General features: G+C 43.5%; 1 protein-coding gene across 1 annotated transcript in view; it reads right to left on the bottom strand.

Moving 5' to 3' along the window:
• Positions 1-24,146, bottom strand: part of LOC112262722 (polypeptide N-acetylgalactosaminyltransferase 9-like) — a 125,098-nt gene that overhangs the window by 96,292 nt on the left and 4,660 nt on the right. Inside the window, exon 2 of the mRNA XM_024438451.1 lies at positions 10,171-10,354. Within this exon, the coding sequence (XP_024294219.1) occupies positions 10,171-10,354 (184 nt within the window). The remainder of the gene's footprint in view (positions 1-10,170; positions 10,355-24,146) is intronic.

Raw genomic sequence — 24,146 nt, 5'->3', positions numbered from 1 at the left:
ATTGCATCGTCAGTGGACCTATTGGGGCGGAAGGCAAATTGGTTTGGGTCTAGGGTATCCGGTAGGGTGGAGGTGATATAGTCCTTGATTAGTCTCTCAAAGTACTTCATGATGACAGAAGTGATTGCAATGGGGCGATAGTCATTTAGTTCAGTTACCTTAGCTTTCTTGGGAACAGGAACAATGGTGGCCATCTTCAAGCATGTGGGGACAACAGACTGGGATAGGGATTGATTGAATATGTCCATAAACACACCAGCCAGATGGTCTGTGCATGCTCTGTGGATGCGGCTAGGGATGTCACCTGGGCAAGCAGCCTTGCGAGGGTTAGCACTTTAAAATGTTTTACTCATGCTGGCCACGGAGAAGGAGAGTCCACAGGCTTTGGTAGCGGGTCATGTCAGTGGCACTGTATTGTCCTCAAAGTGAGCGAAGAAGTTGTTTAATTTGTCTGGGAGCAAGACGTCTGTGTCCGCGACGGGGCTGGTTTTCTTTTTGTAATCCGTAATTTACTGTAGACACTACCACATATGTCTCGTGTTTGAGCCCTTGATTTGCGACTCTACTCTGTCTCTATACTGACGCTTTGCTTGTTTGATTGCCTTGCGGAGGGAACAGCTGCACAGTTTATATTTGGTCGTGTTTCCGGTCATGTTGCCATGATCAAAAGTGGTGGTTCGCGCTTTCAGTTTTGCGCGAATGCTGCCATCAATCCACGATTTCTGGGGAAAGACATTTCCGATGCACTTGCTAATAAACTCGCTCACCGAGTCAGCGTTTACGTCAATGTTATTGTCTGAGGCTATCCGGAACATATCCACGCGTCCATGTGATCGAAGCAATCTTGAAGTGTGGAATCTGATTGGTGAGACCAGCGTTGTATTTACGCGGCCGTTTCCTGTTTTAGTTTCTGTCTATAGGCTGGGAGCAACAAAATGGAGTCATGTTCAGATTTGCGGAAGGCAGGCCGGGGGAGGGCTTTATATGCATTGCGGATGTTTGAGTAGCAATGATCCAGAAAGCTACCAGCTCTTATCGTGCATTAGATATGCTGATAGAATTTAGGAAGTATGGTTCTTTGGTTAGCTTTGTTAAAATCCCCAGCTACAATAAATGCAGCCTCAGGATGTATGGTTTCCAGGTTACATAGAGTCCCGTGAAGTTCTTTCAGGGCCGACGAGGGATCGGCTTGGGGGGGGATATACACGGCTGTGATTATAATCGAAGAGAATTCTCTTGGAAGATAATGCGGTCGGCATTTGATTGTAAGGAATTCTAGGTCGAGTGAACAAAAGGGCTTGAGTTCCTCTATGTTGTGATTACACCATGAGTCATTAATCATAAGGCATACACCTCCACCCTTCTTTTAACCAGAGAGATGTTTGTTTCTGTCAGCGAAATGCGTGAAGAAACCAGGTGGCTGTACCGTCTCTGACAACATATCCCAAGTATGCCATGTTTCCATGAAAAATAGATGTTACATTCTCTGATGTCTCTCGGGAAGGCAACTCGTGCCCTAATTTCATTCACATTGTTATCTAGAGATTGGATATTGGCGAGTAATATGCTTGGAATCGGTGGATGGTGTGCTCGCCTACTGAGTCTGACCAGTATGCTATTGCACGACTAACGTAACATAATATATCATTCAAAATGGAGGGAACAATATATGTATAAAATTCAACAAATTGCCCTGAGACCAGGTTAGCTTATCTGGTGAGTTAACAGGGCATCCTGGCTCTGTGCATTCTGGCATTTGAAGTGCTGACGTTGAAAATCATGAGTTCAGGTGTAGTGACACATAAAAGCGCCGTGCGCACTGAGTCAGGGTTGTGTGCCTAGTGACAGTGGGGTTGTCCGGGAGGGAATGTGTGTATGTGTGTGGCTGCGTGTGTGCACCAGATGGAACTCAGCATGGCTGCGTTCTGTCCTCTCTACCGATTGAAGCTTGTGGGGATTGTGCAGTCAGTCAGTGCTACCAATGACGTCTCAATGCACCAGAGTCCTGTGTGTGTGTGTGTGTGTGTGTGTGTGTGTGTGTGTGTGTGTGTGTGTGTGTGTGTGTGTGTGTGTGTGTGTGTGTGTGTGTGTGTGTGTGTGTGTGTGTGTGTGTGTGTGTGTTTGACTGGAGTGAAATTGACAATGATATGGAGAGGATAGACTGTCAGGGTGTTAATACATGGTAAATTATACCATTAAATGATCCGATATATCACATTATATTATAGCGTTAAATTAGAATCGGAAGCTGTTGTCTAAATAGGTCATACTATAAATCAGGGGTTCCAAACTTTTTTGGCCCGGCGACCCCATTTTGATTTTAAAAAATGCGTGACCCCACCATGTATAAAAGTGATGTAATCAAAGGCCAATGTTTTAATTGGGGCTATAACAGTCTATTACAAATCAGTCTGACAGTAGTGTTGACAGTATTTCAATCTGAAGTAAGTATGGTTTGAAGTGGCTGAAATATATCAGGAAGGTATTGGGAAGTTTAGAAGATCATCAGGCAATAATGTTGTATGATCTTCTGTGTAGAAAAGAACATCATCATTGATGATGTTCTTATTCCCCCAGTCTGATTTAGTGCCTGGTCTTGTCCACTCTGTTCCAATGAGGCTTGTGGGTATTGTAGAGGGAAACAGAAGACATACATGCTCTTGAGAGTCTTATCTTTCAGTGATGGGTCATAATATTTTGTAGCTTAAAACGTTAAAAAGATAGAGCGACATTTGTAGGAAGAAAACAGAGACCTCTGTTTTTACAACCGGATCTAGTGGCTGCCGGAGGTTAATGACCTAACCCTGGTTCTATAAACCAAGCACATTTTTAAAAATGTATTTAAGAGCTTCTCTCGTGACCCCGTTTTCAAATCAGGCGACCCATCAGGGGTCCTTCCTTTTCTCTCTCTTCAAGTTTATTTTATTCTCTGTGACAGCTTTTCTACTGCCTCTTTCAATCAGCCATACAGGCATTATAAACACAAGTCATATCTGGCAATGCATAGAGTTGAATCTTTGTGCAATTGGTTTTTCTTTAGTGGGGACACAACCACAAGCTGACAACCATACCAAATCAAATGAGGTATGTTTTATATGGGCATAGTTCGATTTTTCATGGCTAGTTGTTTGAAAGCATGTGTTTAATTGTTTCCATAATAATGACAGACAGAAGGAAATGGGGCAATGCACCAGATCACTTCAATTGAGTTGTGTCTATGGCCAAATTCAGTGTCGAGGTTGTTAAGTGATATTGTAGTTCCAATGCCCTAGTTACTGAGTCCAATTTATGCCATCGTTCAACCTTAAATGTGTACCTGTCTGCAGCAACGGGGAGGCTTGTAGGTCCATAACAGGATGAGCGATCGACTCATCTGTTTGTAATGAAACTAAACTCACTGGCAGGCTCTCATAATTTGACCTGGAACGAGCTGTGACAGAAACAGAGCGGCAGATTAAGACTTATTCCCATCACACTCCCTCCTCGGCCTGCGACACTGTGCCGGCCGGCCGGCCCGTCTGGTTTTCAATGCCATGTTATTCGCTGTGAAATTTCACATTAACCTGAGATAACCTGTGATGCACAGGAAATGTGAAAGGAACTCTCCCCCTATAGAAAGTCTGTTCTCAGAAAGACAATTGTTTACCTTGTCATTTCGCTGCCCTGTTGAGGAGATAAACTCAGCTTTCGGGGGAGAAACATTGCTGAAAGCATTTTTACTTACCATTGACCACCGCGGTGACCTTGCGATCCCATCCCCATGTATCAGAGGCTTAAGAAATGAGGTAGCGCATATCCACGTGCCCTTCCTGTTGATTTATAGTCTAGTTATAGTCTCCTAGTCACAGATACTGAAGAAGGACATGCCTTTGGGGAACCAACCACATCTGTTGCATTGCTTTGATAAATGTACCAACATTGATCTCAATGAATACTGGAGCAATCAAATCAAATTGTATTTGTCACATGCGCTGAATACAACAGGTGTTACAGTGAAATGCTTACTTACAAGCCTTTAACCAACAATGCAGTTTTAAGAAAAATAAGTGTTAAGTAAAAAATAGATAAGTACATTTAAAAAAATAAAAGTAACAATATACAAGGGGTACCGGTAGAGAGTCAATGTGCGGGGGCACCGGTTAGTTGAGGTAATTGAGGTAATATGTACATGTTGGTAGAGTTAAAGTCACTATGCATAGACAATAAACAGAAAGTAGTAGCAGCGTAAAATACGGGGGGAGGGGCAATGCAAAAAGTCTGGGTAGTCATTTGATCAGCTGTTCAGCAGTCTTATGGCTTGGGGGTAGAAGCTGTTTAGAAGCCTCTTGGACTTAGACTTGGCGCTCCGGTACTGCTTGCCGTGCGGTTGCAGAGAGAACAGTCTATGACCAGGGTGGCTGGAGTCTTTGACAATTTCTAGGGCCTTCCTCTGACACTGCCTGGTATAGAGGTCCTGGATGGCAGGAAGCTTGGCCCCAGTGATGTACTGTGCCGTACGCACTACCCTCTGCAGTGCCTTCGCAATCGGAGGACAAGCAGTTGCCATAACAGGCAGTGATGCAACCAGTCAGGATGCTCTCGATGATGCAGCTGTAGAACGTTTTGAGGATCTGAGGACCCATGCCAAATCTTTTCAGTCTCCTAAATAGGCTTTGACGTGACCTCTTCCAACTGTCTTAGGGTGTTGGGGCCATGATAGTTTGTTGGTGATCTCTCAACCTGCTCCACTACAGCCCCGTCGATGTTAATGCAGGTGTGCTCGGTTCTCCTTTCCCCGTAGTTCACAATCATCTCCTTTGTCTTGATCATATTGAGGGAGAGGTTGTTGTCCTGTCACCACACGGCCAAGTCTTTGACCTCCTCCCTATAGGCTGTCTCATCGTTGTCGGTGATCAGGCCTACCACTGTTGTGTCATCGGCAAACTTAATGATGGTGTTGCAGTCGTGCCGGGCCATGCAGTCATGAATGAACAGGGAGTACAGGAGGGGACAGAGCACACACCCCTGAGGGGCCCCCGTGTTGAGGATCAGTATGGCAAAATCTACCCTTACCACCTGGAAGCGGCATGTCAGAAAGTCCAGGATCCAGTTGCAGATGGAGGTGTTTAGTCCCAGGGTCATTAGCTTCGCGATGATCTTTGAGATGCCTATGGTGTTGAATGCTGAGCTGTAGTCAATGAATAGCATTCTCACATAGGCATCCTTTTGTCCAGGTGGGAAAGGGCAGTGTAGAGTGCAATAGAGATTGCATCATCTGTGGATCTGTTGGATTGGTATGCAAATTGGAGTGGGTCTAGGGTTTCTGGGATAATGGTATTGATGTGAGCCATGACCAGCCTTTCAAAGCACTTCATGGCTACAGACGTGAGTACTAAGGGTTGGTAGCCATTTAGGAAGGTTACCTTAATGTTGTTGGGAACAGGGGCTATGGTGGTCTGCTTGAAACATGTTGGTATTACAGACTCAGTCACAGACAGGTTGAAAATGTCAGTGAAGACACTTGCCAGTTGGTCAGCACATGCTCGGAGTACACGTCCTGGTAATCTGTCTGGCCCTGCGGCCTTGTGAATGTTGACCTGTTTAAATGTCGGACGGAGACGGAGGGGATGAGGAGTGAGGATGTAAAGATCATTCAATCACATCGACTACGGAGAGCGTGATCACACAGTCGTCCAGAACAGCTGATGCGCTCATGCATGTTTCAGTGTTACTTGCCCTGAAGCGACCATAGAAATATTTAGCTTGTCTGGTAGCCTTGTGTCACTGGGCAGCTCGTGGCTGTGCTTCCCTTTGTAGTCTGTAATAGTTTGCAAGCCCTGCTACATCTGACAAGTGTTGGAGCCAGTGTAGTATTCAATCTTAGTCCTGTATTGATGCTTTGCCTGTTTGATGGTTCGTCGGGGGAATAGCGGGATTTCTTATAAGCTTCCGGGTTATAAGCTTCTGAGTCCCGCTCTTATATAAGCTTATATAATCTTCGGAGTCCCGCTTCTGAGTTCCGCTCTCATAAGCTTCCAAGTCCCGCTCATTGACAGCGGCTGCTCTACCCTTTAGCTCAGTGCGGACATTGCCTGTAATCAATGGCTTCTATTTGGGGTATGTACGTACAGTCACTGTCAGGACGACCTGCACTTATTGATGAAGCCAGTGAAGTGATGTGGTGTACTTCTCAACGCCATCGGAAGAATTTAGCAGTCCTTTAGCTTAGCACCTGCTTCATCTGACCAATTTTTATAGACCGAGTCACTGGTCCTAGTTTTTGCAGGAAGGAGGAGGATAGAATTATGGTCAGATCTGCCAAATGGAGGGCGAGGGAAAGCTTTGTACGTGTCTCTGTATGTGTAGTAAAGGTGGTCTAGAGTTTTTTTCCCCTCTGGTTGCACATTTAACATGCTGGTAGAAATTAAGTAAAACAGATTTAAGCTTCCCTGCATTAAAGTCCCCGGGCACTAGGCACTAGGCACGCCGGCTCTGGATGAGCATTTTCCTGTTAGCTTATGGCCATACACAGCTCATTGAATGCGGTCCTAGTGCAATCATCGGTTTGTGGTGGTAAATAGACAGCTACGAAGAATATAGATAAAAGCTCTCCTGAGAAATAGTGTGGTCTAGGCTTATCTTGAGATACAAAGCCTCAGGCGAGCAAAACCTTGAGACCAGCTGTTGTTTACAAATATACACAGACCACCACCCCTTGTCTTAGGAGGCAGCTGTTCTATCCTACCAAAAAATGTGTAAAACCTGCCAGCTGTATGTTATTCATGACGACGTTCAGCCACGACTCGGTGAAACATAAGATATAACAGTTTTAATGTCCCGTTGGTAGGATATACTGTACGTGCTCGAAGTTTGTCTATTTTATTGTCCAAAGATTGTACGTTGGCTAATAGGACCGATAGTAAAGGCAGATTAGCCACTCGCCTTCGGATCCTTACAAGGCACCCAGACCTACATCGCCGATATCTCCGTCTCTTTCTCCAGCAAATGCCTAGGATGAGGGCATTGTCAGAGGTCTAAAGTAAATCCTTAGCGTCCGACACGTTAAAGAAAAAATATTCTTCGGTACGGGGTGAGTAATCGCTGTCCTGATATCTAGAAGCTCTTTTCGGTCATAAGAGACGGTGGCAGAAACATTATGTACAAAATAAGTTACAAATAACGTTAAAAAAACACACACAATAACACAATTGGTTAAGGGACCGTAAAACGGCAGCCATCTCCTCCAGCGCCATTATTGCCCAATCCAGGTATGAAAATCAATATCGTGACATGTCTTGATTACAAATGATACAGATTCATTGAAATAGAAAATATTGTATAATGTCTCATTTGGAATGATCAGGGGGTAAAGAGGGAAAGTAGAGAGCAACAGAGAGCTAACAGCAAGGAAATTGCATTTTCATATTGACTGTGAGGTATAGGCTAGAAATGTTTTTAATTTTCCTTCTCATTCAGATGCTATTCTTTTCTGCCCTCTGTGAAGCTCAGGTGCTAGCTAGTACATTGTGGTCCCCTGTGACTCAGTTGGTAGAGCATGGCACTTGCAACGCCAGGGATGTGGGTTTGATTCCCACGAGGAGACCAGTACTAATGAAAATGTATGCACTCACTACTGTCACACTGGATAAGAGTGTCTACTAAATGATGTAAATATTATTCACCATCCTTCTTTAAGATTTATTATTGAAGCATTGTGCTACAGGCCACCCAGCAGCTCCTGGTTGGGATAATAAAGCCTCTAGTTAACTTCCTCTGGATCACCATTAGAAAATGTCACAGCTGGAAGGATTGCCATCATAAAGCTCAGACCACTGAATAGGGATAATAGAGTTTGTCCCTGGAAATGGTCACTCTTGATAAATCCTAATTTGACCATGAGCTGTTAGTGGGATGTAATTAATATGAATGGATCGGCTGGTAGGTCTTAAAATCCTACAAAAGGAGAAGATCTAGATCACATCCAATGGATACAGAGACAGAGGGGATGAGGAGTGAGGATGTAGAGATCATTCAATCATCCCACCCAGCCTCCCTGTGGTCATCAAACACCTCTCTGCTCAATGACTCCTGTGCAATTACGGTACTAGATCAGAGGTGTCTTATGTTAGCCTTTCCACACTATCCTACCGACCCCAATCCTGTTGGCTGGGGTATTTTTTCACATTGTTCTTTCTAGCAATATTTCAGAAACCAAGGGGAATGCATAAGCAGGCCAATGCAGTACAGATGGGCTTGGCTTGGATCAGTAGGGTGGAAATGGTGTCAGTGTATTGAAGGTGTGTCTTACATTGTTTCTGCACAGCTCAATTCAATCCAATCTGCAATGCCATAAACTCACATAATATGAAAATAGCCCTAACCCAGGTTTTGATTACAATTAAAGTACTTGTCTTGTTTCGCTCAGTAAACATCTTGCTACTTGTCTAATTAACTACCCCAACAAGGTCATTCAAGGTGCAGGGACAATGTTTGTTTTAATTTAATTCCAGCCGTGGTCCAATATAATTTTTTTAACCCCCTGTTTCAGGAAGTGATGTCACTGAGTAATGACCCTATGTATAGGACCTTCCACTCCCACCTGGGATATGGATGCCTGATGAAGACCTAAGGGTCGAAACATTGTCAATAAATATCACCTGGAAGCATGAGCAGCAGTGTGCGGCATTTTCCTTTCTGTTTTCCATGAGTTTTCCTACAACTCCAGCTCCTGCAGAAAGTACCTGGATGTGCGTATGTTCTTCAGCTTTTGTACCAATGTTATGCAGCACCTAAGACAAGAATACTTTAAGCTAAACATATTGATTTCCTTTATGCATATGAGGCTCACTGTATCTTCATCAAACAGTGCGTCTACAGTATGGCTATTATGAACTGCTTTGCTTTGGGGAGGGTTTCACATTCTGGAATGATCATCTCAATATGGGCTACCTTTCTGTGCATAGGTTTGTTAACGGAAGAGTGAACAATTGTGTTCATTTAAAATAGAGGCAGGTTGTTCAGTACTAATGCCAGGACAGATACACACAAACATGCACACGCACACGCACACACACACACACACACACACACAAGCACACACACGCACACACACACACACACACACACACACACAGACCTGCATGTATCATTATTTCCACAGGGTATACATAACGTAGAGCCGAGTGTCAAAACACAGGACTGACTGCATCTATCACTAGAGAGTAAACAACAACATGGAGATAACCGGTTTAGCCAAACCACTAACACTGAATTTCTGTAGACATCAAACCGCTAACACTGACTTCTTGTAGACCTTATATCAAACCACTAACACTGACTTCCTGTAAACATTATCAAACCGCTAACACTGACTTCCTGTAGACATTATCCTCTTCATAAAGAACCATTTCCTAAAATCCTATTTTCCACCAAGCAGTTTTCAGCTGGTATTATTAATGAGTAACTTTTCTTTTTACTCTCTCTCTCCTTTCGTTGATTTTTCAGCGTGAAAGAAAGGGATAGGGTAGAACAAAGCGGTGTGGATTTGAATGAATTGTTATCGCTGGCAAAGCCCAAAGAAGACTCTGGCTGTCAGATATCCTCCCTGAGTCTCTCTCTGTCTGTTTTTGTTCTTTGACACAGGCTGATCTAAACGCCAGTGGCAGGCCTTATTATGCGCTCCCAGTCATTGTATCGGAGATGTAGTCCTACATTCTAAATATGAAATTAATTTGAAAAAGACCATTAATATTCCGAATGGGGTATCCACCATCTCTTTTATAAGAAATACTGCTGGACTTCTTTCTTTTACTGCATTATGAACTAGCCTGCCGCCCCACTATCAACATCATCTCTTGCTGTCTGGCACAATGTATTTCATGTAAGGCTTACTCGTGTTTTATGCAATTTCCTTTGTATGCCGCCGGTCCTGTTTGTGCTTTGAGCTGCCCTGGATGCTGATGCAGCCTGCAGTGGCCTAGCTAGGGAGACAAACCTAACCTGCACTATTTACTTTATTGAAACTCTGTTGTCTGTTTCACTTGTACTTGTACTCTGAAATAATAAATAATAAATACACTCAGTTTTCTCCTCTATTCACGCACCTTAGTTAGAGAGAGACGTAGCAACAGTATTTTTTCTTAGCACAAATAAATAAATAATACATAAATTAATTAATAAAATGAATCCTACTTTTTGGGTCTGTAGTCAGGGATGCTGCGGTCCAGGGAGATGCGGTCACTGAGCTGGGCGTTGTAGCCATAGTCCTCGTACTTCCCCTCCCCGTCAACATGGCTGTCGTCCCCCAGAGTAGCAGCTGCTCCTCCCTGGCCCAGACCTCCAGGCCCCTCCACCAGCCCCATGGGCTTAGCCAGACCTGCAGAACACACACACACACACACAAAGGCACATGCAGGCACACACGCATGCAGACATGAATGTACACACACACACACACACACACACAAACACACATACACACACACGCACACACGCACACACACACACACACACACACACACACACACACACACACACACACACACAGGGAGACAGAGACAGAGCGAGAGAGAGAGAGAGAGAGAGAGAGAGAAAGAGACAATGATAGGTGAGAGAAGAGGCCATGTAGAGGGACAGCTGATTGACATTCATGGGCTGTGAGGATCATAGAGGGTGACAGCCTTTAGATTCGGCAAGGCTCTTCTGTAGGACATCATTACTCTGTCTGTCTATGGAGGTGCTGCAAATACCAACCTGGACATGGATTTCTCAAGATGACAGAGCAGAGCAAGGAACAGAGAAGAAGCAGTGGTATTGCAAGACAGAGATACATACAGCATAATGTTTCGATTAACATTTTTATGGCACAAGTATTAAATTACAGATGTGTACATTGCCATGGTATTGTTCATTTTACAGGATATCAGGACTAAAACCACTGTTGGAATTATCCTTATTTAGAGAAGAACAGAAGATAATCTTTCGGTTAACCTAATTACAATTAGAACTAGCTGCCAGTGATTTTAGTGCAGGAAAATTGAAATCCATTTTACCTCATTTCTACCAGCATGTCACCTGTGCAACAAGAGGGGAAAAAAACTCTAGATCACCTTTGCTCAACACACAGAGATGCATACAAAGCTCTCCCCCTGTCACGCCCTGACCATAGAGGGCCATTTTATTCTCTATTTTGGTTAGGTCGGGGTGTGACTAGGGTGGGTGATCTAGTGAATTTATTTCTATGTTGGCCTGGTATGGTTCCCAATCAGAGGCAGCTGTTTATCTCTGATTGGGGATCATATTTAGGCAGCCATTTCCCCACTGGTTTTTGTGGGATCTTGTTTTTGTGTTGATGCCTGTGAGCTCTACAGAACGTCATGTTTCGTTGCTCTTTATTGTTTTTGTGAGTTTCATTTAATAAACATGTGGAACTCTACGTACGCCGGGCCTTAGTCCGTCAACTAATTAGACAATCGTGACACCCCGGGTCTACAAAAATCGGACCATAACTCTATCCTCAAACAGTGCACCAGTGCCACGCTAAATATGGAAGTGGTCCGATGAAGTGGATGCTAAACTACTGTTATGCTAGCACAGACTGGAATACGCTCCGGGATTCATCCGATGGCATTGAGGAGTTTACCACATCAGTCACTGGCTTCATTAATAACTGCATCAACAAAGTTGTCCCCACAGTGACCAACCAGAAGCCATGGATTACCGGCAACATCCGCACTGAGCTAAAGGTTAGAGCTGCTGCTTTCAAGGAGCAGGACACTAATCCGAACACTTATAAGAAATCCTGTTACACCCTCTGACGAACCATCAATAAAGGACTAAGATCGAATACCACCAGCTTGTCGGAAGTGGCAGGGCTTACAAACTATCACGGATTACAAAGGGAAAGCAAAGAGCTGCCCAGTAACACGAGCCTACCGGACGAGCTAAATGCCTTCAATGCTCGTTTCGAGGCAAGAAACACTGAACCATGCATAAGAGCACCAGCTGTTCTGGACGACTGTACAGCTGTAACGAGTACTTGTCGGGTCCAAGTGCCGCTGCCGAAGCAACCGGGGATGCCTCAGCCGCTTCGTCAGGCTCCCGCACCTCAGCTGTCTCTACACATTCCCGCGCCTTAGCAAAAGCGACTGGCCCACTCCTGGTCCTCGGGACCATCCCTCTGGTCGGCGTCATCTGGCGGCTGGAGCCGTGCTTCAGGGAGGGGGTATTGTCACTTTTACTCCTGCTCCCCATCTCTGGAACGCGATGTCACCAGTTGTCACATCATTACGTACATCTTCCACCATCGTTACGCGCACCTGCACCTCATGACACTCACCTGGACTCCATGACCGTCCTGATTACATCCGCTATATCTGTCACTCCCTTTGGTTCTTTCCCAGGAGTTATTGACTCTGTTATTGTTTCATGTCTGTAAGCTTTTCGTGTGTTTCTATTTTTGTACTATGTTCTATTTATTATAAAATTTGCACTCACTGTACTTGCTTCCCGACTCCCAGCGTACACATTCCAACAGTGCATTCGAAAAGTATTCAGACCCCTTGACTTTTTCAACATTTTGTTATGTTACAGCATTATTCTAAAATTGATTAAATAGTTGTTTCCCTCATCAATCAACACACAATACCCTGTAATGACAGAGCAAATCTGTTTTTTAGACATTTTTGCACATTTATTTTGAATAAAAAACGGATATATCAAATTTACATGAGTATTCAGACACTTTCCTCGGTACTGTGTTGAAGCACCTTTGGCAGCAATTACAGCTTTGAGTCTTCTTGGGTATGACACTACAAGCTTGGCACACCTGTATGTGGGGGGCCAATCAAGGACATTGAGACTTGTCCCGAAGCCACTCCTGCTTTGTCTTGGCTGTGTGCTTAGGGTTGTTGTCCTGTTGGAAGGTGAAAATTCGCCCCAATCTGAGGTCCTGAGTGCAGGTTTTCATCAAGGATCTCTCTGTACTTTGCTCCATTCATCTTTGCGTCGATCCTGAGCAGTCTCCCAGTCCCTGCCGCCGAAAAACATCTCCACAACATGATGCTGCCATGACCATGCTTCACCATAGGAATGGTTCCAGGTTTCCTCCAAACTTGACAATTGGCATTCAGGCTAAAGAGTTCAATCTTGGTTTCATCAGACCAGAGAATCTTGTTTCTCATGGTCTGAGAGTCCTTTTGGTAGGGCTGTGGCGGTCACAAAATTTTGTCAGCTGGTGATTGTCAAGCAAATAACTGTCGGTCTCTCAGTAATTAAAAGTTAATTAACATCAACACATTTAGCATCTCCTGGCTTCCACACATAGCCTAAAAGCCTGATCTGGCTATGCCAAATGGCTGTGGACTACACTAGTTCATTTAGCCAACCAGTTTGCTTAGAATTGCGTGGCATTTTATAGTATGAAGAATACAATTGAACAAAGCTGAATCAAATAGAAAGGACATTTTCTCCAAACGATTTGAGGGGGTGCACACATACGGCTATTCTGTGTTGAGCGTTTAACAAAGAAATAGGTATTTCTATATGCTTAATTTAGAGTTATTCATGTAACTTTAATTGTTCTACAAACGTTGGGCTACATGTTTTGATTTTTAATACATTGTAAGGCTGCATGATGTGAATCTTATGAAGATTTGAAAAAAGTTGTTTGAAAGGCATGAAATCTGCTTAGTTTTTTGCGCAGGCTGTACACACTACATCAGTAACTCATTCCCAATATGACAAGCACTTGATAACTCCTAGAATTTCACTGTGACATACCCTTTGTGTGGCCGTAATGCACCCTAAAAAAATCCATGCTTTTTGCGGCCACTCTCCCTGAGTGCTGAGCACCCCGAATCAGCTCTCACTCACATGGCTCTCCATCACAGGATCAGGTCTTTCTCACAGGCTACAAGTGAAGACAGACACATCGGGGATGCAACTGTGCGGGTCCTTATCCAATTCCGAGGTGCATATTGAAGATGTTGGAAGAACTGTCCACATTTATTTGTCAGCCAACAAGATCAGAAGGCCTAACGTACAGCAAAAGCACTAGCCTATGTCAATCCCCCATAGATAGATCCCAGATTAATACAACCACTAGCATCAGCAAAACATTTTTTACATAATGTGGCTGACGCAACAGATCAGAACGTTTAGCTCAAAATGTTGATGAACTATTAGGCTATTTCTTCACATTATAAGTGCAGCAATGCACACATGGTAGTAGGCGATAAGCGCGAACGTCCATTGGCAGAAAACACCATTATCAAAATTGACGGCAAATGCAATTATGCATGTAATGCTTTTATTATAAAAGTATATGTGAAAATGATCTTCCCCAAACTTGAAACTCATGCGATGCTTATGTATGCCAGTTAGGCTCTACACCCCTTGTAAAGCTGATTAATGTGCTTATTTTTAAGAGGTCATTTGGCAACTTTAGTTGTAATACATATCTTATCAAAACATAGAGCTAGGCCACATGAGGTGTGCGACTATGATTAGAAAAAGTTGCAAAAAAAGGCAGTTTTTTTATGCTGAACATCAGTCACAAGTGATAATATACAGTTGAAGTCGTAAATTGACATACACCTTAGCCAAATACATTTAAACTCAGTTTTTCACAATTCCTGACATTTAATCCTAGTAAAACATTCCCTGTGATAAGGTCAGTTATGATGACAACTTTATTTTAAGAATGTGAAATGTCAGAATAAAAGTAGAGAGAATGATATATTTCAGCTTCTATTTCTTTCATCACATTCCCAGTGGGTCAGAAGTTTACATACACTCAATTAGTACTTGGTTGCATTGCCTTGAAATTGTTTAACTTGGGTCAAACGTTTTGGGTAGCCTTCCACAAGCTTCCACAATAAGTTGGGTGAAGTTTGGCCCATTCCTCCTGACAGAGCTGGTGTAACTGAGTCAGGTTTGTAGGCCTCCTTGCTCGCACACGCTGTTTCAGGTCTGCTCACAAATTTTCTATAGGATTGAGGTCAGGGCTTTGTGATGGCCACTCCAATACCTTGACTGTGTTGTCCTTAAGCCATTTTGCCACAACTTTGGAAATATGCTTGGGGTCATTGTCTTTTTGGAAGACCCATTTGCAACCAAGCTTTAACTTCCTGACTGATGTCTTGAGATGTTGCTTCAATATAGCCACATAATTTTCTTTCCTCATGATGCCATCTATTTTGTGAAGTGCACCAGTCCCTCCTGCAGCAAAGCACCCCCACAACATGATGCTGGCACCCCCATGCTTCACGGTTGGGATGGTGTTCTTCAGCTTGCAAGCCTCCCCATTTCTCCTCCAAACATAACAATGGTCATTATGGCCAAACAGTTCTATTTTTGTTTCATCAGACCAGGGTACATTTCTCCAAAAAGTACGATCTTTGTTCCCATGTGTAGTTGCAAACCGTTGTCTGGCTTTTTTATGGCGGTTTTTGAGCAGTGGCTTCTTCCTTGCTGAGTGGCTTTTCAGGTTATGTCGATATAGGACTCGTTTTACTGTGGATATAAATACTTTTGTACCTGTTTCCTCCATCATCTTCACAAGGTCATTTGCTGTTGTTCTGGGATTGATTTGCACTTTTCGCACCAAGGTACGTTCATCTCTAGGAGACAGAACGCGTCTCCTTTCTGAGTGGTATGACGGCTGCCTGGTCCCATGGTGTTTATACTTGCGTACTATTGTTTTCACAGTTGAACGTGGTACCTTCAGGCGTTTGGCAATTGCTCCCAAGGATGAACCAGACTTGTGGAGGTCTACAATTAATTTTCTGAGGTCTTGGCTGATTTCTTTTGATTTTGCCATGATTTCAAGCAAAGAGGCACTGAGTTTGGTGGTAGGCCTTGAAATACATCCACAGGTACACCTCCAATTGACTCAAATGATGTCAATTAGCCTATCAGAAGCTTCTAAAGCCACAACATTTTCTGAAATTTTCCAAGCTGTTTAAAGGCACAGTCAACTTATTATATATAAACTTCTGACCCACTGTAATTGTGATACAGTGAATTATAAGTTAAATAAATTGTCTGTGAAAATTTACTTGTGTCATGCACAAAGTAGATGTCCTAACCGACTTGCCAAAACTATAGCTTCTTAACAAGAAATGTGTGGAGTGGTTGAAAAATGAGTTTTAATAACTCTAACCTAAGTGTATGTAAACTTCCGACTTCAACTGTATAATTCACAAATGATAGGCTAATATTATCACCCATCAGACTATTCTTGATCTAATCCTGTCTTTACATAAAGTAAATAATAAATGTGGGAAATTAGTTTTGATTTAGAATGGACCATTATCATGCACCAGTATCGAAAAAGGGGCAGTGGGGAAAAATCCATGTCATCTATGCACTTAAATAGCGAATGGAGGACAGATTCCACGTGGTTCATTTACATGCCAGCCAGGTAGGCTATACTCCTGTTGTAAATATAAGCAATGTGCTTAATATTAGGAACATTTATAAATAAATATAGTAAGCCTAGAGAAAGCTAAGGGGAGCCTCCTATTTTTAGTAGAGGCCATCACACGTTTCTCGCGCAATTGCATACTTGTAGAAATGTTGCCCAAAATGAGCTCAAGGGCTCTCATGAAGTGTTTGATTAGATTTTTGATTACATTTGCATTGATGTCAGAGTGAATAGAGGGACAATAGAGTGCTGAGTACCAGTTTGGTAGGCTACTAATGACTAAACGGTCATGTGGAATTAGACTGCCATCATGACTTGTGACCACCTGTGTGGCAGTAATATGGTCACCGCAACAGCCCTACCTTTAGGTGCCTTTTGGCAAATTCCAAGCGGGCTGTCATTTGCCTTTTACTGAGGAGTGGCTTCCGTCTGGCCATTCTTCCATAAAGGCCTCATTGGTGGAGTTTTGCAGAGATGGTTGTCCTTCTGGAAGTTTCTCCCATCTCCACAGAGGAATTATGGAGCTCTGTCAGAGTGACCATCGGGTTCATGGTCACCTCCCTGACCAAAGCTCTTCTCCCCCAATTGCTCAGTTTGGCCGGACATGCAACGGCCGTTGGAGATGGAAGAAGGTGAGGACCAATGCACAGCATGGTAAGTGTTCATATTCTTTAATGAAACAACTGAACACTGAAAAAACAACAAAACGACAAACGAACAGTCCTGTACGGTGACGAAAAACACAGAACAGAAAATAATCACCCACAAAACACCGGTGGGAAAAGGCTACCTAAGTATGATTCTCAATCAGAGACAACTAACGACACCTGCCTCTGATTGAGAACCATACCATACCAGGCCAAACACAAAACCACAACATAGAAAAAAGGACATAGACTACCCACCCAACTCACACCCTGACCATACTAAAACAAAAACATAACAAAAGAACTAAGGTCAGAACGTGACAGGACGACCAGCTCTAGGAAGAGTCTTGGTGGTTCTAAACTTCTACCATTCAAGAATGACGGAGACCACTGTGTTCTTGGGGATCTTCAATGCTGCAGAAATGTTCCCCAGATCTGTGCCTCGACACAATCCTGTCTCAGAGCTCTACGGGCAATTCCTTTGACCTCATGGCTTGGTTTTTGCTCTGACATGCGCTGTCAACTGTGGGACCTTGTATCAATAGGTGTGTTCCTTTTCAAATCATGTCCAATCAATTTAACTTACAACAGGTGGACTCCAAGTTGTAGAAACATCTCAAGGATGATCAATGGAAAGAGGATGCACCTGAGCACAATTTCGAGTCTTACTGTGTCATTGTGGGGTATTGTGTGTAGATTGATGAGGATTTATTTTATTTTATCCATGTTAGGAAAAGGCTGTAACGTAACAAAATGTGGAAAAAGTGAAGGGGTCTGAATACATTCCGAATGCACTGTATGATCACGCTCTTCGTAGCCAACGTAGGACCTTTAAACAGGTTATCATTCACAAGGCCGCAGGGCCAGACAGATTACCAGGATGCGTACTCAGAGCATGCACTGACCAGCTGGCGCGTGTCTTCACTGCCCTTTTCAACCTCTCTCTGACCCAGTCTGTAGTACCTACATGTTTCAAGGAAACCCCGGTAGTCCCTGTGCCAAAGAATGGCATGTTAACCTGTCTAAATGACACACATCTGTATAGTCATAAATGCTTTGAAAGGCTCACATCAAAACTACCCTCCCAGAAACTCCAATTTGCATACCGCCCCAACAGATCCACATATGATGCAATCTCTATTGCACTCCACACTGCCCTTTACCAACTGGACAAAAGAAACACCTACATGAGAATGCTGTTCATTGATTAGAGCTCAGCTTCAACACCATAGTGCCCTCCAAGCTCATCACTAAGCTAAATACCTCCCTCTGCAACTGGATCCTGGAGTTCCTGACGGGTCGTTCCCAGGTGGTGAGGGTAGGCAACAACACGTCCGCAAACACGGGGGTCCCTCAGGAGTGCGTGTTCAGTCCCCTCCTCTACACTCTGTTCACCCACAACTACATGGCCATGCACGACTCCGGCACCATCATTAAGTTTGTGGACGACACAACGGCAGTAAGCCTGATCACCGATGACGAGGAGACAGTCTATAGGGAGGAGGTCAAAGACCTGGCAGTGTGGTGCCAGGACAACAACCCCTCCCTCAACATGAGCAAGACAAAGGAGCTGATCGTGGACTACAGGAAACGCAAGGTTGAACACGCCCCCATTCACATCTACGGGGCTGTAGTGGAGCGGGTCGAGAACTTCAAGTTCCTCTGTGTCCACATCACTAAGGACCTATCATGGTCCATACACACAAACACAGTCATGAAGAGGGCATGGCAACGCCTCTTCCCTCTTAGGAGGCTGCAAAGATTTGGCATGGGCCCTCAGATCCTCAAAAAGTTCTGCAGCTGTACCATTGAGAACATCTTGACTGGCTGAATCACCGCTTTGTATGGAAACTGCTCAGCATCTGACTGCAAGACTCTACAGAGAGTAGTGTGTACAGCCCAGTACATCACTGGCGGCAAATTCCCCGCTATTGAGGACCTTTATACCAGGTGGTGTCAGAGGAAGGCCCTAAAAATGTTCAACGACTCCAGCCACCCAAGCGGTACCGGAGTACCAGGTCTGGGACAAAATGGCACCTGAACAGCTTCGACCCAGAAGCCATAAGACTACTGAACAGTTAATCAAATGGCTAACCAGACAATTTACATTGACCCCCGTAATTATTTATTGATCTTAATTGTTTTGCACTGACTCACTTGCACTGGCTCTCACTAGACTCTACCCACACACTCATACTACACTCTCACTCCAACATACACACACACACACACACACACATACTACATACACTCACTCACACACAAAAACATACACATGCATATTGACGCCGCTACTCTGTTTATTATACAGTGACTAGAAAGTATTCACACCCCTTGACTTTTCCCACTTTTGTTGTGTTACAGCCTGAATTTAAAAGTGATTACATTTACGGTTTTTGTCACTGGGCTACACAAAATAATCCATAATGTCAGAGGAATTATCTTTTCCAAAATGTTTACAAAAGAATTAAAAATGAAAAGCTGAAAGTCTTGAGTCAATATGTATTTAACTATTTTTTTATGGCGAGTGTCACATTCACGGTCTTCAAACTACCTGTCATAAATGAGCCAAGGCGCAGGAACTGACAGAGATACTACTGGCCACTAAAGTGGTTCTCTAGACTGCTATAATTCCCTGCAGAGGAAGGGGTCAAGTGGGTAAATAATACAAAATCTATCAACAAACAAATACAGCCTTTCCACTACATTTCGATAGCCGTTCACTAGGTCAGGGTTTCCCTAACTCGGCTCCCCTTGTCTGTTTAAGTATGGAGTGAGTCTTATTGCTTTTTCTCCCATCTGGATATTTTAGCCTGTGCTGCACATTGCCGAGGTATGATGTCTCATAGCTTTTATGGATTGGATATTTTAAACTCTGCTGCACAGTGACATTGTAGGGGCTTAATTTGATATTCCTGTCAGACTTCTAGAGTGGTCTCCACAGGAAAACCATGTTGCCTCTTCTCAACAGATGGACAGAAACAGCAAGTAAACAGCGCATACTAATGAAGATCTAGGGTCACACATTCCCCAACAAGCCATTGCAAGAAATGTTTTTTGGGGAGGTTCTGGGAGATTTGCCATTGGAGCTGAACAGTTGGCAGTTGCAAACTGTCACCTCCCACGAGAGGGATCCCATCAGGGGCAATGCAGTGGTGTCATCTGACACCCCGGGTGGGGCTCACTAGCATTATGGACCCAGTCTGAATCCCAATTGCCCGCTCTCATGACATTGAGGCAATCTAAGAAGCAACTGAAAGTGAAATCTGGAGTGCCACTCTCTCTGCGTGAGACTCGGAAACAGCCTAGCATCCCTGCAGTTTTGTTTTCCGCGGTCCTGGTTATTTTGCTCCCTGCACTCCCTGCTTCTTCTGGCAGGCTGAAGCAAATTCCATTACAGGAGAAGCGGATGCACTCACAGAAGTCTGTCTGCTACTGCTGATGTCTGCTGTCTACAGCTGACAGACTGGAGGAGAGGTATTTTAAAATAGGCCTTGTGCAACTGACAAGGTTTAAACACGGGTCTCTTACACGTCAGAAGAACACATTAGCCCGCTAAGCTAAAGCCTAGGTAGTGGCCCAAGGACCCAATGCTACTCTACGCCTCAAGCAATGTGACTCATCGTGTGAGTGCGGTTCAGAGGACTGGTTTGACCCTGTATTGTTTTGACACTTTATTGAGCAGCAACAGCAAACAGAACCAGCTCAGGGATTTATAGAAGTGGTGAGTGGACAGTTTATGTGGTTTTGGAGCTGCCTTTGTTGTGCTGCTGCCGATAAAGTTGTGCTTTGGTAATACCTCAGAGGATAATTTGTTGTAGCTACCATTTCTCAGTCTGCTGCTGATTCATCTTTTCATGTTTCTCATGTTCTTTTTATGGAGATATATTCTGTTGCTTGGAGCAAAGCAAGAAATCCTTACATTGCTACAACTTAATAATGAAAATAGATGGGGGAAAGAAAGCTTTCATTTTTGTTGTTAAGATTTTGATGAAAACCAACAACTCCCCCACAAAGATTTTTTTTACCCCTTTTTCTCCCCAATTTCATGGTATCCAATTGGTAGTTACAGTCTAGTCTCATCGTTGCAACTCCCGTACGGACTCCCGTACGGAGGGGTGAAGGTTGAGAGCCATGTGTCCTCTGAAACCCAACGAAGCCACGCTGCTTCTTAACACAATGCCCACTTAACCTGGAAGCCAGCTGCACCAACGTGTTGGAGGACTGTGCCTGGTCCGCTACAGGAGTCGCTAGTGTGCGATGTGTCAAGGATATCCCTGCAGGCCAAACCCTCCCCTAACTCAGATGATGCTGGGCCAATTGTGCACCAATTGTGCACCGTCCCATGGGTCTCCCGGTCGCGTTCGGCTGCGACAAAGCCTGGACTCGAACCCAGAATCTCTAGTGGCACAGCTAGCACTGCGATGCAGTGCCTTAGACCACGGCACCACTTGGGAGGCCTGATGTATACTTTCTTGACCCCCTAGATTCAATACACACACCCGTTGGGAAATCCAATTAGTATAATAAAAAAATAGCCATCAAAATCTGTGTGTTTTTAAGCTAGAGACTTCTGGGTTTTTGCAAGGGCTGCGTCTCAATCCACCACGTCGATATCGGTCTTCTGCATCTACGGTGGAAGATGGCAGAGCTACAGTGGTGTTTGTCAGACCGTGAGACATTCTGAATATCGGTCTTCTCATGAAAACGTTTGTGGAGTCCAAACAGTTTGGACTAATATGACCCCACTATGGAAAGATGTGACTCTCGCAAACACAAACGTGTTCTCCGTTTCGCTCTACAACGCCCACAAGCTTCACGTGACTTGTGAGAATGTCTCCCGTGACTGTGATGTAAAAAGGTATTTTTGGGACTAGGGTTACACATGTACCTTTTATTTATTTTTTATTTTGGTTCCTGATGCTTTCCAATATCCCTCAGAAGCATTTCAGACACCACAAACCATAATCCTTTTGATTTATTTTTGGACTGTATTTCTTGCCATGTATGAACGCTTTATTCAATGCATTTCTATGGGCTAATAGCAGGCCAAACTCAATGTTTCATTAAATAATATTTTTGGGGGGGATATCGACAGGGGTCCTAAAAGTTTAAATCAAATTGCTAAATGGTCCATCTTATGACCATACTAAAACAATTCCATATGTTAGCTTCGTAGATATTGCCATTTAAATATTAAATTCAACTGTGTTTTATTACAAACCACTCTGGATCGGTAAAGTAGATATTGTTAAGTGTATAAAGTGACTTGAAATATTTAATTAGACAAAGCTCAAGCCATTTAATATAATTCACATTCTAGGCACAATCTAACATAGAATGATTGCATTCACTAAAACCCATGAGTAGGCCAAGTCATTTTCTACAACAATGAGAGACAATTGTGACACAGGCGAGGAAAACTATTGAGGCAAATGGCAATGGCAAATGCTCCAGCTATCAGAGTATTCTGCCAGTCCTCTGAATGTCAGTGTGCCTCTAAGCCACATCATGTTACTGTACTGTGATGTTGGCCAGACTCCGTGGGTCATTGGGTTGGACCTGTATGTAATGAGCTTAAACATTCACTTGTTTAGTCAAGGCACACAACAGGCCTAACATATTGTTATGCAAGTTATGCGGCTATTAATCACAATACATCTGGGGTGAAAGAAATCAAGGATAGAAGGTTTTTCCAGGACACTGACGACAAACTTGTTAGATTGACCGGTAATTTATCGGCAGTAAGACACTTTTTAGGTTACTTTGCTACTGCTTATTCACTATGGCAAAGTCAGCTAAAAGAGCTTCAAGCTTCTTAGCCTAACCAGAAGCCTCTCTAGAGATGTCTTTGGTACTATGCTGTTGTGATGATTCATGTTGTATCACTGATACATCCTCAACACATTATCCTCTACTTCCTCTAGTTTCATTCTTCAAACTGCAGATTAGCAAAACACCTTCATTATCCCACAATGAATTAATTACAGGGAAACATCTGGTTGTTCCACTGCAAACACACAGGCACTATTTCCAGTATGAAGAGGTTAGCAGCACACTATGGGGAGATGAAGGGTGTGTGCCAAATGGTACACTATCCCTATAGTGCACTACTTTTGACCAGAGTGTTATGGGCCCTTGTCAAAAGTAGTGAACTTTATGGGAAATAGGTTGTCATTTGGGACGCATAATGATGTATGTACTGTTCCAACACCCTGAGATGGACAGATTTGTTTCTGTGCGGATATGGGGACAAGAAAGGCTGGCTACCATCAAACATCAATCTGGGTGCACTATGTCCAAGTGCATATCCATCTCGATGCTCAGTCGCTCACCTCAGAATCCATTTTTATAGAGGTGCCCACAACAGGATACATTATAGCGTCATAACAGTGATAAATTATGTAACAACCTTCAAAAAATGTCTGATTTGGGCTGATGAGATAGATTTTCAAACTGAAAGACACCTCCATTCTGTGAATGATTTAAAGGGAGAGTGGAGTTATGCGTGTCAAAAGTGATGCTGAGATGTGATAAATATTGATGTCTTGGATGTGGTTGAGTGATCTGTTGTTCAAATAGAGGAAAATAACTACCAGTAGTTGGTTTTAAAAGCTAAAATGTGGGCGATCCATAAAATATTGGCAACAAGGGACATGCATAACGCATAAAGGATAATGCATAAAGCCTTGATTTGCTGCTCATGACGGGAAAAGGGCAAGCTAATGGGTCATCAGGATTTAGAGGGCTTACTTGTATTTGTAAATTGTCATTGTCATTGTGATACTGTATCTCGAGACCCAATGAATCATCATAACAATCCAAGCTTGCATGGTAACACATGCAAAGGACTGAAAGAAGAAAGTACTGTATCAAAAGAAGTGCACAAACAGCACCATTTAGCAAAAATACTATACAGTCAACATAGAGTACAGTAGATCTGTCTATAAGTCAGGAAATATGCCAGTTTCCTAACGCAAATGAAATATTTTCACATGGATCTGACCCCTCATTTAGGAGGGCGAGGACAACTAATGTCAGCGCTTTGTAGGGAATCATGAAATTAAAGTCTTTAAATAATCACAGGAATGAAA

The sequence above is a fragment of the Oncorhynchus tshawytscha genome, linkage group LG12 (genome assembly GCF_018296145.1).
Source record: "Oncorhynchus tshawytscha isolate Ot180627B linkage group LG12, Otsh_v2.0, whole genome shotgun sequence".
Taxonomy (NCBI): domain Eukaryota; kingdom Metazoa; phylum Chordata; class Actinopteri; order Salmoniformes; family Salmonidae; genus Oncorhynchus; species Oncorhynchus tshawytscha.
Note: the sequence above shows the minus strand (reverse complement) of the source record. Positions and strands in the feature narration are given on the sequence as shown.